The 14,544-nt window shown below is 35.1% G+C and overlaps 1 protein-coding gene across 2 annotated transcripts; it reads right to left on the reverse strand.

Annotated features, from left to right (window-relative positions):
- Nucleotides 1–7,860: 7,860 nt before the first annotated feature.
- LOC116129370 (serine carboxypeptidase-like 40) lies at nucleotides 7,861–10,863 on the reverse strand. Of its 2 annotated transcripts, none has more exons than XM_031415115.1 (8): nucleotides 10,483–10,863; nucleotides 10,068–10,175; nucleotides 9,405–9,679; nucleotides 9,041–9,304; nucleotides 8,707–8,813; nucleotides 8,496–8,588; nucleotides 8,223–8,328; nucleotides 7,861–8,032 (listed from the first exon to the last, which is right to left on the reverse strand). In XM_031415115.1, the coding sequence occupies exons 1-8, from the start codon at nucleotides 10,853–10,855 to the stop codon at nucleotides 7,889–7,891; spliced, it is 1,470 nt and encodes a 489-aa protein (XP_031270975.1). In that variant the 5' UTR covers nucleotides 10,856–10,863; the 3' UTR covers nucleotides 7,861–7,888. The 2 variants fall into 2 exon arrangements, with proteins under 2 accessions (XP_031270975.1, XP_031270974.1); XM_031415114.1 differs by having other exon boundaries at nucleotides 8,707–8,816.
- Between the last annotated feature and the right edge of the window lie 3,681 nt (nucleotides 10,864–14,544).

The following is a 14,544-nucleotide window of genomic DNA, read 5'->3' on the forward strand; positions in this document are numbered from 1 at the left end:
GTTCCAGTTAAATACGGACAGATTACATGGGTTTGAGTTCATTGAAACCTTCTCCTACATGATCAAAAGTACAACAACAACATCCCCTCCCCCCCCCCCCCCCCCCCCCCCCCCCCCCCCCCCCCCCCCCCCCCCCCCCCCCCCCCCCCCCCCCCCCCCCCCCCCCCCCCCCCCGGTCCTGGCGTGCGGGGCCTTTTAAAATAAACAATTAGGGTTTATAAAATTTCCAAGAAACCCCAAAACAAAAAAAAAAAATTAAAAACATACCGTTGTACCGGCAACAAGAAAAATGGCACTGGATAAACTTCCTGAAAATAAATGTGAATGATCAATAACAACAACGCAAATGAAACTAAATAGACTGCAAATTAAAATAATAATGTTAAGAGAAAAAAAAGATTGTACCAGGTTCTCTCTTCAAGGTAGCTTGGTTAAGATTAGAAAAGAGTCTTTCAAATTCAAATTCTTGTTGGGTGGATTGCCTTTGAGAGAAACACTGGAAAGTTCTCTGAAGGATGAAAGAAAATTGAGAATGTAGTTGTTGTTGAAGGGGTTTGAGTTTGAGTGGAATTTGAAACTTTTTATGGCGCTTTGTTCATGGGAATGGGGCTAATGATGTTGGAACTTGTAAAGAAGAAGAAAATGCAGACACTTTTTTGCTGTTACTTCTTGTTTTGAGATGAGTAAGGAGAAATTTGAATGAAGTGAAAGTGGTTTATGAGTTGACACTTCAGAGGGCAGCCATGGTTGAAGTCGAGCTAGAGATCATGCTTCTTTTGTGTTTAGCTAATGTTATGTGGGTCATTAATTATTCGTCAAATTCAAATATATGTTGATTTAAATTAATACTTTTTGTAATATGTGCAACTGCCAATTTTTTGTTACCTAAAATACCCTTGTCAAAACTTGTAATTACCAAAAACCCTAATATAAGTTACCGTTGAATAGTAACGGTCTGAAATATGCAGAAGCAACAAGTCTTCTAAGTTAAAGATACGAAACAAAGCAATGAGAGTACATGTTTTTCCACTTGATGACAAGTCTTGATATTGAGGTTTTTCGTGCAGGGGAACTGGTGAAGAGAGAGGATGAGGAGAGGTTCATTGGTGTTGGTTATGAAGCTAGATGTTAGGGGTGTGAGGGACAGATTAGAGAATTGGTGGAGTTACCGTATATGATTGATGAATCAACCATCTTTGTAATTAGGGCCATATATTGTTGATTCTCAATTGATACACATAACTTTATCATATGAGAGTTCTCGACTGCAAATTTATGAAAGTCTCATGTCTCAAAAGATGTTGACCTTGTAGCTCTTGCAAGCCTGTTGTAGAATTTAGAAGCGTTGGAATTTGCTTGTTGGATCCAACTGAAGTTCATTGATGATGACATCTCTTCATTCCGACACCGTTGGGACGTGTTCTTAAACTTTACGAAAACTCTTTATAGAGAACTTAAAAAGAATGGCGCATGCACATGGATAGGCAAATTGTTCAGCAGGAGAATCTTGCAGACACTAGCCAACGAAGACTGTGTGAGGATATAATGAATGTTTGAAGAATAAGAAAGGCACAAGAAATATTCAAGGCACTGCACTGTACATTAAAAAGAAGAAGTGTGACTTAAGCTCTTAGGAAATCTATGGGATAAACTTTATGAAGAGGCCTAGTTTTACATCTGCAATTACATACTTGAAAAAAGTGTTCAAAAATTACTTTTACCCTGCAATGGATAATGGGAAAGACGTGATATTAGGCACTAGTTCATATGAACCTATTGAAAGTCATGGTTTTTGTAACGCTCCACTTGAGGTACGTAGCTAATGTTTCTTCCTTTGCTCTTATTTGAGTTGGTTTATTAGTATTATTGTTTGGTTGGCCTTTGATCGAGTGTTATGTTGAACTTTTGCCTTGAATTGGTTAAAATAAAGGAAGTTTTGTGTTCCAGGCTTCGCCGCGGCGAAGAGGTGTTGAAGCCACGGGGCAGTTGCTGGACAGTTTCGCCGCGGCGACAGAAGCTTCCTCGCCGTGGCGACGTGCCGACCAAATTGTTTGTTAAGTTTTAGATATTTTCTTCCCTAGGGGTAATTTGACCATTCTACCCCTAATTAGTAGGAAAAGTAGGGAGTAAATTGAAAGGATTTTTCATAGAGAATATGTTATTGTGGGGGTGTTTTTGTAATGAATCAAAGGATATAAATGGAGTTCCTAAGGAAGAGTAAGGGCAAAATGGGAAGGCTTGTGCATAAAATGTGTTAAAAAGAATTAAGTCATTGTAAAGCCTTTCATTCTTCTTCTCCATCGCCACTTTCCTTTCTTATTTCCTCTCAATTTCTCTTTCATTTGTTAAGGGACTTTTAGAGGGCTTTTGGAGTGATTTGGGGTAGAAAATCAATCTAAGGCATCCTAAGGTAAGGATTCTTGCTTTGGATGTGAAGTTTTGTGAGATTTTGTGTATATTTGAATATTGAGGTCTTTTGGTTGAATTGTTTTAAGGGTAGAGAAAAGTCAAGCAAACCAAGAGAAAGGAAGTACTAGTGAGATCTCTCCATCACAAGGTAAGTAAATCCCCACCCAAGTGGAGATTTGAGAATTTTCTTGATTAGGGTTTTAATAACACTTATGTATGAATGTTGTATACATGTTATATGCTATGTTATTGAGTCTCAAATGGAGATTATTATTGCTTTGTGATTGTTCATACATTTACATTATGAGAAATGAGATGTGGGTTGGAAAGGTAGTTTGAGATGGAATTGAAGGATATTGAGAAATCCTTTTTGGAAGTGTTATTCTTTGGCAGGAATTATGGCTATGTGAGGGAGTTTTCTCCCATTTTGGATGGTTAGAGAAAGACATAGAATCATTGTTATAGTAGAGTTTTATTATGCACTTGAGTTGTTTGATGAAATGCCTAATAGAGGTTTGAGTATGAGTAGTGAACCTTAATTCTTGCAACATTGCATGTTGGCATTTCATAAGTGCATTAGTGGAGATGAACCATCCATATGCATTAATTGTGCATTGAGAAATGACTTAAGAAAGAGTAGGGAACTTTGTGTAGGCACTTGCTCTATGAGTAGAGAACTTTGTGAATGCAACTACTCTAAGGGTAGAGAGAATGAGAAGTGCTATGAGAAGAGTATGAGAAAAGGGTTGATGCTTTATGATCGTCACCCGATAGTTATTAGAAAGGGTTGATGCTTTGTGATCGTCACCCAATAGTTATTAGGAAGGGTTGATGCTTTGTGATCGTCCCCCGAAAATCATGAGAAACGGGTTGATGCTTTGTGATCGTCACCCGATAGTTATGGAAACCGGATAGGTGCTTTGTGATCCCCACTCGATATTCATTAAGAGCGGGTTGGTGCTGTGTGAACTCCACCCGACAGTCATGCAGAGTGAGATGGTGCTGTGTGAACGCCATCCGGTCGTACCTCCGGTAAGATGAGGCCATGACGTTTAGTAGATAACAATAGAAAGAAAGTGTGAGGAAAGAATTAAGAGAAGTACTTACGGGGATAGATAGATAGAGGGTTTACTTACTGAGCATTATTTTGTAGGGGTGTTCAAAAGAACCGGTTGGAACCAGAACCGGCGGGTACCCTGGGTTTAGTTCCGGTTCCTACCCAGAACCAGTCATCAATGGGTAGGTTCCGATTCCAAATTTTTGGAACCGTTACTGTGCGGTTCCGATTCCGGTTCCTATAGTTAGGAACCAGAACCGGAACCAGGAACCAGGAACCGAGACTAATATAAAATAAAATTAAAGATTAGGGGGGTTAATAAAAACTTTTGTAGAAAAAGCAATGTGAATACATTTATATTTATATTTATATTTCATAACATTTAAAGTAAGTTGGTTTGACTTTCAAGAATCTACCTTTACAAAGTAATGGAGTTTGTAATTTTAAATTTATAATTTGTAATTTTATTTTTGTTAATAAGTGCCAGGTGGGGGGGTATTTGTAAGTTTTTAAGGTTTTTTTGCCATTTTAAAAACTTTTGGAGGGTCATGGAATTTTACAGGGTACCCAGAACCGGAACCGGAACCGTTGTTACAGGTTCTGGTTCTGGGTATCTAGGAACCGGAACCGTCGGTTCCGGTTCTGGTTCCAAATTTCAAGGAACCGTCGGTTCCGATTCCGGTTCCGGTTCCTTCAAAAAGTGTAGGGTACCCAGAACCGAACACCCCTATTATTTTGTGCTCACCCCATCATTTTCCTTTGTGGATGCAGGACCTAGGTGATAATGCAGTCAGAGGGGCGTCAGCAAGCGAGGAGCAATAACTACACTATTTCCCCTGTTTTTGTCTTTTTAAATGGCATTTTGTAAATAATGCTCTTTGTGTATAAAAGACTTAGTACATATAATAAAAAGAAAGTTTTGGGCCCATTTTCTATTATTATTATGCATGCATTGTACTAGTTTACAGCAGTTGTTACAGTTTTAAAACCCGAACAAACCCGGCCGTTTGGATTGGGACCCGAGGCCTTCTCCAGGTCGGATTACCCTTTTAACTGTTTCAAGTTTGAAATCCAACAAACATATCCTCTAGCAAAATGCAAATCGGCGATGACCTTCCCTTTTTCGGCGACCTTCCACCTTCCTTTGCTGTCGAAAACCAGCTTCTGACTTTCTCCGAGGCCATAACGCTTCATCTCCCATCGTCGCGCAATGTTTCTTTGTCCATCAATTTTTCTTCCATTTCCCGACGTCGATAGGCCTCTTCAGCTACCGATCTACCTTCTCCCAAGCTCCCTTGTCGTCATTCACGAAGATCCACAATCATCTCACCCAAAAAAGCCATTGCGACCGTTTCACTTCCACTACCGATTTGCCATTTTTCGGCAATGCCTCAACTTGCTAGTTGCCGATTCGTCCTCCCCATCACCTGATCTACCCTCCCTGGTGTGTCGTCGCCGCTCTCAATCAATCTCCGATTTGCATTTGGCCAGGAGTTGTGTTTGCTAGATATCAAACTTATAGGGTCTGATGGTATTTATTAGGGGTATGTTTGCTAAATTTTAAACCTGTTTAACCGGTTAACCCATGACCCGGTCACCTGAATGGGTCACCCCCCAAGTCAGGTTTTAAAACCTTGTTGAAAGCAATATCATTAATTTAACATGTAAAAATGGAAGCCCAAGAACATACCCCAAGCCTTGTTGTGAGAAAATGAAAATCTGAAATACTTTGAGAGATGCTTGTAAATTGGGATTAGTTCTAGTCTATTCATATTCCATCAGAGAAGAAGAATTTATATAAAGGGTTGTTACCACTAATGGTTGGGAAAAGAACTGCTATTGAGAGATATTAATAAGTAACTATTATTGGGAGATATTAATATTTCAATTAAATTGAAATATTAATAACAACGATAATGATGGTCATATTAATGACACGGGTTATTTGGAATTAAATTCAAACATTCTCCCATTTGACCCATCAAACACTTAATATGTAACAATTAACATTGATACATCCTCAAATGTTTCCCATATATATAATATCCTTGCACTCAAACAAAAGAGTTTAAATTACATGAATATAAGTCCTTTAGATAAGTATTATCTTCACGTATTATAATACAATTTTCTCTTTTAAATGAAAACCATACGTGGTATATAACTTTATTAATGAACTTCCAAATGCTCATTTAAGGTCAACAAACAAAAGTTCAAACATGCATTGCCATTCTCCAAACTTCATGTGTACAACTAAATAAGAGAACAATTACCTCTCTCAATAAAAGTTTATAAATTAATAAAAACACCCCCACTCACCCACGCTCGCCAACAACCATCGTCGGCCGCTAGTTGCCAGAGCCGAAACGATGCCATTTTGGTGACTTTCAACCACTGTCCAATGGTGGTGGCCGACTGTCGACAATCAATTGGGTGGGTAGGTAGAGTTATTTTTGTTAATTTATAAGCTTTTATTGTTGGAGGTGTGTTAGCTAAATTAACAAATATAGGGTGTTAAAAATTAATCTAAATATTTTTAGAAAATGTTTTTCAAAAATATATCAAACACATTCTTAAAATCTTGTCCTATTTAATTAAATCCTATTATATTTTATTCAAAATAGAATACTATTACAAAAAAAAAAAAAAAAAGTGTAGCAAACGGTGCCATGGGACACTTTTTTTTCGCTTTCATTTGGTCCTTCCTTATAAGCAACAGCAATTAGTGTTTTCCGTATGGTTTTTGTGTCAAAAGATGAGTGTGTGAAAAGACCTTGCCTCAGCAAATGAAATTTTTGCTCCCTATGGTTTTTGTCCTCAGTAAAGGACATGAATATATTTTATTAACAAAATTATCCTCCAACTTGATAGACGTTAGGGTAACAATAACAAGAAAGAGGGCATGTGAGTAGTCGAGTAGGGCTGAGTAGAAATTTCGAGTGGAACCAGAACTGCAAGGGACCTGCGTTCTGGTTCTAGTTTCGAAAATTCAAGAATCTGTATTCTACAGTTTCGGTACCAGTTCCACAACTTTAGGAACCGGTACCGACCCGAGAACCAAGAGCACCCTACAATTTCAGCAAAAATTACGGGCTACTTTGTAATTTTACGATTTAGATAAATTACGAATTTGAGTTCAATTTCTAATTCTTCCGTTATTTGTCTTCCTCTCACTTCTCTTCTCACGCTTGCAAATCACAAGCTGTGAAGCTGATTTCTCCCTGAATTCCATGCCATTGTTCTCATTCTCATTCGGCTATTTTTATACAAAAGTCGTTGATTAATTTTCTTCGGCGAAGGTATTTTTCAGTTTTTTATTTCTATTTCTTTGATTTAGTGTTTGGCAATTGTTGTAATTGGTGTATTGAACTTAATGGTAGTGGATGGTTGTGATAATAGAGTGATTGGTGATGTGGTATGACAGTGCTAGTGGCGGATCGGTGGTAGTTTTGGTGGTTGTGGTGTGAATAAATTTGAATATTAGGGTTCAAATTGGGGTTTTCAAATTTAGTCCTTCTGTTGCAATGTTTACTTGATAATGGCTCATATTTTTTACAAAATCTTTGATTTTTATTTTTTTTCTTTTTTGCTTTAATCGACTTTTGTTGTTGGAAGATGATGGAATTTGAATAATCATTAAATGGTGAATGTGGTTCAATGTTAATGGGTTTGGATTTGAAATTGGGGGTTTAGTTTTGAAAATCAATGATTGATTCTCAAGATTTGTTGATTCAGGTTTTGATTCGAAGAAGAAGAATCAATTGAAGAAAGTGTGGTTGTACAAAGGAGTTGTAAACAATATAAGGTACCAACGGAACCAGAACTAGTAGATTCTAGTTCCAGCTTCAATATTTAGGAACCGCAAAGTAACGATTCTGGTTCCAATATTTAGGAACCGTACAGTACCATTCCCGTTCCTAAAACTCAGAACCGATACTCTGCTGTTTCGGTTTCCTAGTTTTGGCTAGGGTACCCAAAGCCGCTCAACCCTACATGTGATGGACTATTTTGCTTGTTGAAAAGAAAGGTGTTCTGCCTTGTAATGAACTAAAACCATAGGGACTACTATGTAATTAACTTACTATTTGCTTATTTTGCTTGTTGAAAATAAAGGTGTTCTGACTTGTAATGAACTAAAACCATAGGGACTACTTTGTCATTAACTTATTATTGGCTATTTAGTCCAACTTGCACTAAAGTGACAGTATCAAATTTTATTCACTCTAGTTCAATATAGTCCAGTACGAAATATTCAATCCAATCTAGTGCAATGACTCCCCTTTGAATTAAAGAGTGAAATCTTAAAAATGTGACAAGGATCTCATATATGGACACATTAATATTAAAAGAAAAATTATAGAATTCTTTTATTAATTGAAATTTTTATTAGCACAGACTTCACTCATTGTAGCATAGAGGGGATCATTTTGAAGGAGGAAGAACTCCATTAAGGAATGATGAAATCATGGTGAGTGCACGTTCTGGTTGATAGCTTGGAACCAAATGTCCAGCTCCTCTCACTGTCACAAATGTCAATCCATCGTACGCCTCCACATATCCTGCAACCTGTTCGTTATCATCATAATTTCATCATATTTTAAATAATATTATATTAGTTCATGTCACTATAAATGCACCCCATGACTCAAAACATTTATTTTAACACTAGGAATGAAATATCTGGTTTTATACCAAACTAATTTTGTTGTGGCTGTAAAAATGTTAAAACAAATGCATTATTGATATACTTTAGTACCTCCTCATTGGTGTACCATGGATACCAAGCAGCCTTGATAGGAAGGTTGAGGGTTGATATGGAGTACCTAGATGATGTAACGGGCACAACTGAGTCTATGTCACCACTGCAAAGATAACATTGCATCGTTAATTACAATTTTCATTAAATGACAATTTTTCTTTCCAATTATTATTGTTTTATTCTTAATCCATTAAATTAAATATCGAAACACTAACATTAGGAAATAAATGGTTATGGAAAAACGCTAGTTTATTAATTAATTGAACTTGCCTGTATATCCACACTCGTACACCGCTAGCCATGATATTCTTGATGAGGGGTACGACAGTAAGGGTCGTATCGTTCCAGCTGGTAATTAAATAGCTGCACAGTGATAAAGCTGTTTAGTGCATGTGACAAATAATCAATAGCTATTCGTTAATTAAGATCTAACAAAAGTTTACTAATTGATTGCTTATGTTTAATCCTTATATATGAATACCTGCAACCCTGCCATTTTGTATTCTTTGCATGAAGAGCGGCTTGAACCTCTGGAATATTCAGATATGACTTCACATAATTGTCTGAGCAAGGATCAAAGTTCCTTACCTGCTTCATATAACAGAGAAAATTAAGTAAAAGGTCAATCTCTTAATTTCTAACTCAAATTTCTTTTCTCCTAAGAATCTTTTTCTATATATAAAAATGAAGAGAAAATCTAAAGTGTTGCAATGACAGTCTGCACATGCCAATTATAAATATAAGTAATAAACTAATAACTACTAATCATATTGAAACTATGCATTATATCTGTTAAGGAAATTTATAAGACTTACTGAACCAATTGAATTTTTCTTCTGGGCATTGTTTGGTTCCACATCATGGCAAAGTGGGGCATAAATGTTGTAAGGATCTATATCTCCTATCGCATTCAATCCCGTCTCATAAACGTCCACACATTTTTCTGAAAAATTTCTATTCACAAAGTCACAGTATTTGTATATGCCTTTGTATGATTCGTCTGACATCAAAGCGTGAGTCCATAGATAATCAATTTCTCCCATGACGTCTGTATGATAGTTAAGCACTCCATTACCAATCTGAAATAGTTATATGCATTACAAAAGTTAGTAAAAATTCAATTCAAGGATCGGAACAGATTATATATATATATATATAAAATTAATAACATATGTATACCGCAATTCCTTTGAGATTGATAACAGTTTGATTTAAGTATTTATTGTGGAGCAGAATGGTGTTTGCAAGCTGAGGGACATAGTGACCAGCGTAGCTCTCTCCAGTTATGAAAAAATCCCTTGTTTTATATTGAGGGAACCTCTCCAGCCAGTTGACAAGAAATGTATAGGCATCAACTGCAGTTGTATTATCACCTGAGTGGTCATAGTCCGAAGATGTATTTGAATATGAAAAGCCTACCCCAGCTGGAGATTCCAAGAAGATTACATTTGCCACTGACATTTTTTGAAAAAGAAAAAAAGTAAGTTTTATGGTTGTTACGTTGTTGTCTTGATGAAAAATGAAGTGAAAAGTTAAATATGAATGATGAGTAATAGATTTGGAGAGAAAGGATTAATCCACCCTAAGTTTTTGGTCTAACAACGTCAAGGTCCTAGCCTTTCAAACACTAGGAAATACCCCTTTCAAACTAACAATCCCTAATCAAATCATAAATCTGAAACAACATATTTTATGGAGAGACGGGTGTTCTACCCTTACATGGATTAACGTCTCTTAGAATTAGAGAAAGCCTATCTTAGTGGTTTAAACTAAATGATTAGAACAATACTAAACCCAAACTCTAGAGGGGTATATACAATTATCTTGATAAATTTTGCTTACCATTGTGCCATGCATAGTCATTTTGAAATAGTGTTTTGCCATCACTATTTACTCTGAAGGGTCCTAATTCAGTCATAGCCCCATACCCAAAAGACGAACATCCAGGTCCTGAAAATATCAAAAATAGTTATTTAGTAGCTATGCGAGCAAAACAAAAGATAGGACAAATTTAAGATAAGAAAATGAAAACAGAGGAAATAATAATTAAAATATGATGATTATAATAACATTAACACATTTTTATATGATGAATAATGCCAATTCTAAACACATCAACTATTTTACTTATGTTTGAGTTAAACAAAAATATATATATCAATGTTACATGTCACCAACTGTATACGTATATTCATGCGGATAGACGTATATTCATGCGGATAGACATAGCTGAAAGAGACTATTATTAATTAATTACCTCCATTGAGCCACAAAACCAAAGGTTTGGTTGAAGAATTTTGAGGTGACTCAACAAAATAGTAAAACAATGCCCTTCCAGCCTGAGGATCAACCGTCACATAACCTGAGTACTGACTAAAGTTTATACCATTAGGTTGGCCAGGCAATGTAGTAATCTTGTCAAGTTCCATTGAACCATCCTGAGTCCCAATATACACAGGACTATACTCGTGTTTTACACTTGATTCCTCTTGAGAATTTGCCTGAAAAGAGTTTCTCCATCTTTTAGACTTAATCAGCCTTTGAAGATTATCAGCTTGGTTGGCCTCAATAAAGTTAAGTGATGCCAAAAGGGAGAGAAGAAGCAGCTTTGAAAATAATGTTAGCTTCATCTTCTTGTTGCTTAAATTGCCTTAATTTGCATGGCATCAGTTCACAATATATATAAGGTAAGACTGAGAGGACGATAATATTAAAGGTAGGATTTATAACACTAAAGCTTTGATTTACAACAGAATACCCCAAGGTTTTCGGAAAGTAACAATGCCCCCACAATTGATTACTTTACCATATAAAGAATATAATACCCTTTGCCTAATATATATTCTTTTCAATTTTTATTTTAACTATATAAATATTAATTTTTATTAACCAATTTTATATAATATAATTATATATATATATATATATATATATATATAAATATTATAATATATTATTATTAATTTATCAATTAACTAAAAAAGTAAGACTTGATATAATTAAATTACATACTTAAATAAATGAAATGAGATTAAGTATATAAGATAAATGATACTAAATTTTTTCCAACGAAGTTTTAGATTCATTTAATTTTTATTTTAACTATATAATAATTGAAGAAATAAAATGGAAAATATATATAATTGACAAATGGTATTATAGACTTTGTATAGCAAGGTAATCAATTTTTTGAGTGCATTTGTTACTATCCGAAACCCTTGGGTGCCTTTATGTTTCCCCAAACCTCAGGAGGAAATTGTTTTAAACCCTATTAAGGTAGTTAACCTGTTTTTAAGTTCTTGGGGACGTTAGAAAATCCAAGTGATATAGCTACATTCATTACACTTAACAAAATTAAACCTGGCCGGTTGCGTTCTAAAAATGCATTTTAAAATGTGTTTCTTTTGGCTTTCTTTTGGTAAAGCTATCGATGCAATTATCAAGTCAACCGGGGCTTAAAAGCCTTAATTACATTTCTTTGTATCTAACTATTTGTACATGACCCTTATATTTCATAAATCTTGACCGGCTGCATTTTAAAATTTACTTGGAATCTAACAGCACTATTTATATGTGTCATGCCAGCTAATACATCTAAGAGAACTTCACAAGTAATTAAAAAAAAAAAAACATTTGGTTTTTCTCTTAATATATCTCTTTGTCTTTATGACATGTTTTTAAACTGACCATCCGTTGCCTGGTCAAGGGGCCCATTTTTGGGTTGATTGGTCTGTGCAAGCAAACACATCTGGAACTCAATAGTCCCTATAGTTTGAAATCTAGTAATACAGCCCCTATAAAATTTGTCATCCTCAAGCTTAATGGACAAACACACCCCTGCGATTTTTTACTCCTTTTAAAATTTTATCTTTTCAAGTAATTTCTCTTTCTCTCTATTTACCTTCCAAAACAAACAAAGATCCTACTTCCTCCACCACTTTGTTGTCTCTTCCTATTGTGCACTTGGAGAAGGCCGTGCCTCCTCACACCTCCGAGCCCTCCCCCACCACCACCCAACCGTCATCTCCTCAAAACAGCAGTCACCACATCCCTTATGTTTCTGGATCGCCCCTCTCAACCAAATTTTGACTGATCCCATCACCCCAAATCCTACCTACTGCCACCCCTGGCATCACACCCTCCTCACAAAACCCCGAACACCCTTGCAAGATCGCTTATTGATCCGTGCGCTGACCATCCTAGGTTTTTTGCGATTTGAAGGTTTTTAGGAGTTTTTTTTTTTTTTTTTTTTTTTTTTTTTTTTTTTTGTGTGGAGTTATTAGATGAAATTGATTTTATATTGGAGTGTGTGATTGTTGTGGATTTATTGTAACCTTTTCCCGATCATTTTCTTATGAACTCTCAAATTTTTCGAAGTTAACCCGACTTTGGGTTAAAATCAGTTGGACCGGCAGTTTGCTACAACAACCCCAGTCCAACCGTAGGTCAAACTAGATGAACTATCATCCTCGGTTTTTCACCCTGATCGACACGACTCAGTAGCCGGTTCCCGGTCCGACCAGTTGAACCGGTCAGGCTGGGCCATGTTTTAAAACAGAGGTCATGATTGTAATTAAAACAAACTTTTGTTAATCTAGAGAGAGTTTTCCATGAATTAAAACAAGCTTTTGTTAATCTAGAGAGAGTTTTCCGTGAATGGCTATACGTCGTTATCTGGATAATCATCCAATAAACTTTACCACTTTAATTTTTGTCTTTAAATTAACAAATTATATATATATTGAAGTAAAATTAGGCCAAATAACCATATTTGGTGGGTGTTAAGGCAAAATAACCAAGTTTAAAATCCCTTTCCATGTTAGCCATGCTTTCAACTTCGATAATGAAAATTCTACCCTTCTTTAAAAAATAGATAAAAGTAAGTGCTCTTTTAGAAATTCGTTTTGTGTTTTGTGAAAAATTTGAAAATTGTCAATTATGATGCGAAAATAAAAATGCAATTAGCGTATTTTTCTGACATCTTATATCGCTAGTAGATGGATTATAAGTTTAATTTGTAAGCTTCGTGTTCCCTCAACTTAGTGTAGAGTGGTCTTATTTGAGCCCCGCTTAATTTTTTTTTCTAAGTGTCAATAATAATTAAAATCATTTTAAAGATATAATTTACAAAACATTTTATATTTCATTCCAAAATTACCCCTCTCAAATATGCTCTTTCTAAGTCTTTTAATTAATTGCATCATCAGTTTTTTCTTTTCTCCCGTATTAAATTCTAATTGCATTTTCTTAGTATTCCTTCAACAACCTCATATTTCCCCTTTAAAATCTACATTAAATACTTTTTTATTCTAAATATATTCCACTACGTTTAATGCCTCCTTTACTATAGAGGAATAGAAAGTGGGAACAACGTTTCAATGTTGTCAAGCCAAAAACCATTTGCTGCAAGAAGAGGATGATGTGAGCCTTGTTCGATATTAGCTTATTTTCTATTTTCATGATTTTTTTTTTTTTAAATTTTTACCAAGAAACATAGATGTCAATAAATTAAAGAAAAAAAAATTGAGAAAAAAAATATTTAAAACTTACCTCTTCAAGAATTTTTTTTTTTTTTTCCATTTATTGAATTGAAACAATCTTCCATTACTTCTAAATATTTTAATCTTTAAAAAAAATCCCAAACATGTCAAAGGGTTTAGGGTTTCAATAAATAAAGAGTTTCTAAATACTTGGGGTGTAATAAGAGATTAAATACCCTTTTTTGTTATTAAAAGTGTAAAAAATATATAACTTTTTGAAAAATAATTATTGAGGCATGCAAAAGAGAGAGAATGGGGCTTAAATAACACACTCCTTCGGGTATCCATTTTGGTTTAATGATATTTACAGGAAAAAAAAAAATCGTTGGGCACAAAGGGCAATATTATTTGTAAATAATACTTTAGTTAGATAAACCTAAAATTTTAGCTAATATTTATGCATGTTCAAATGTAGGAAGAATTTTTTTTTTTTTTTTTTTTTTTTGTTGGATAAGTAGTTAGTATCATTAAAAGAGAAAAAGAATGTATAGAGAGGTGATAGACAAGCCCTCGAATAGGAACAAAAACATAAGTTTAATAGACTGAAAACCTAATCTCCCATTGTTTGTCTATCTTAAGCATGCAAAGAATAGGAGACAAGAAAAGAGAGGCAAGCAAAGGAACACAATGACAAAGACATTCTACCACAGGACATACCTTGGGATAAGATCCAAAAAAAACCTAAACAAAACTAAGAACAATTATACACAACATCATTCCTACCTCAAGACAAGTCTTGGGTTAGGAAAACTCATGTTCGTCACATGCTGGTTTTGAAG

Source organism: Pistacia vera, unplaced genomic scaffold, assembly GCF_008641045.1.
Source record: "Pistacia vera cultivar Batoury unplaced genomic scaffold, PisVer_v2 Contig211, whole genome shotgun sequence".
Taxonomy (NCBI): Eukaryota; Viridiplantae; Streptophyta; class Magnoliopsida; order Sapindales; family Anacardiaceae; genus Pistacia; species Pistacia vera.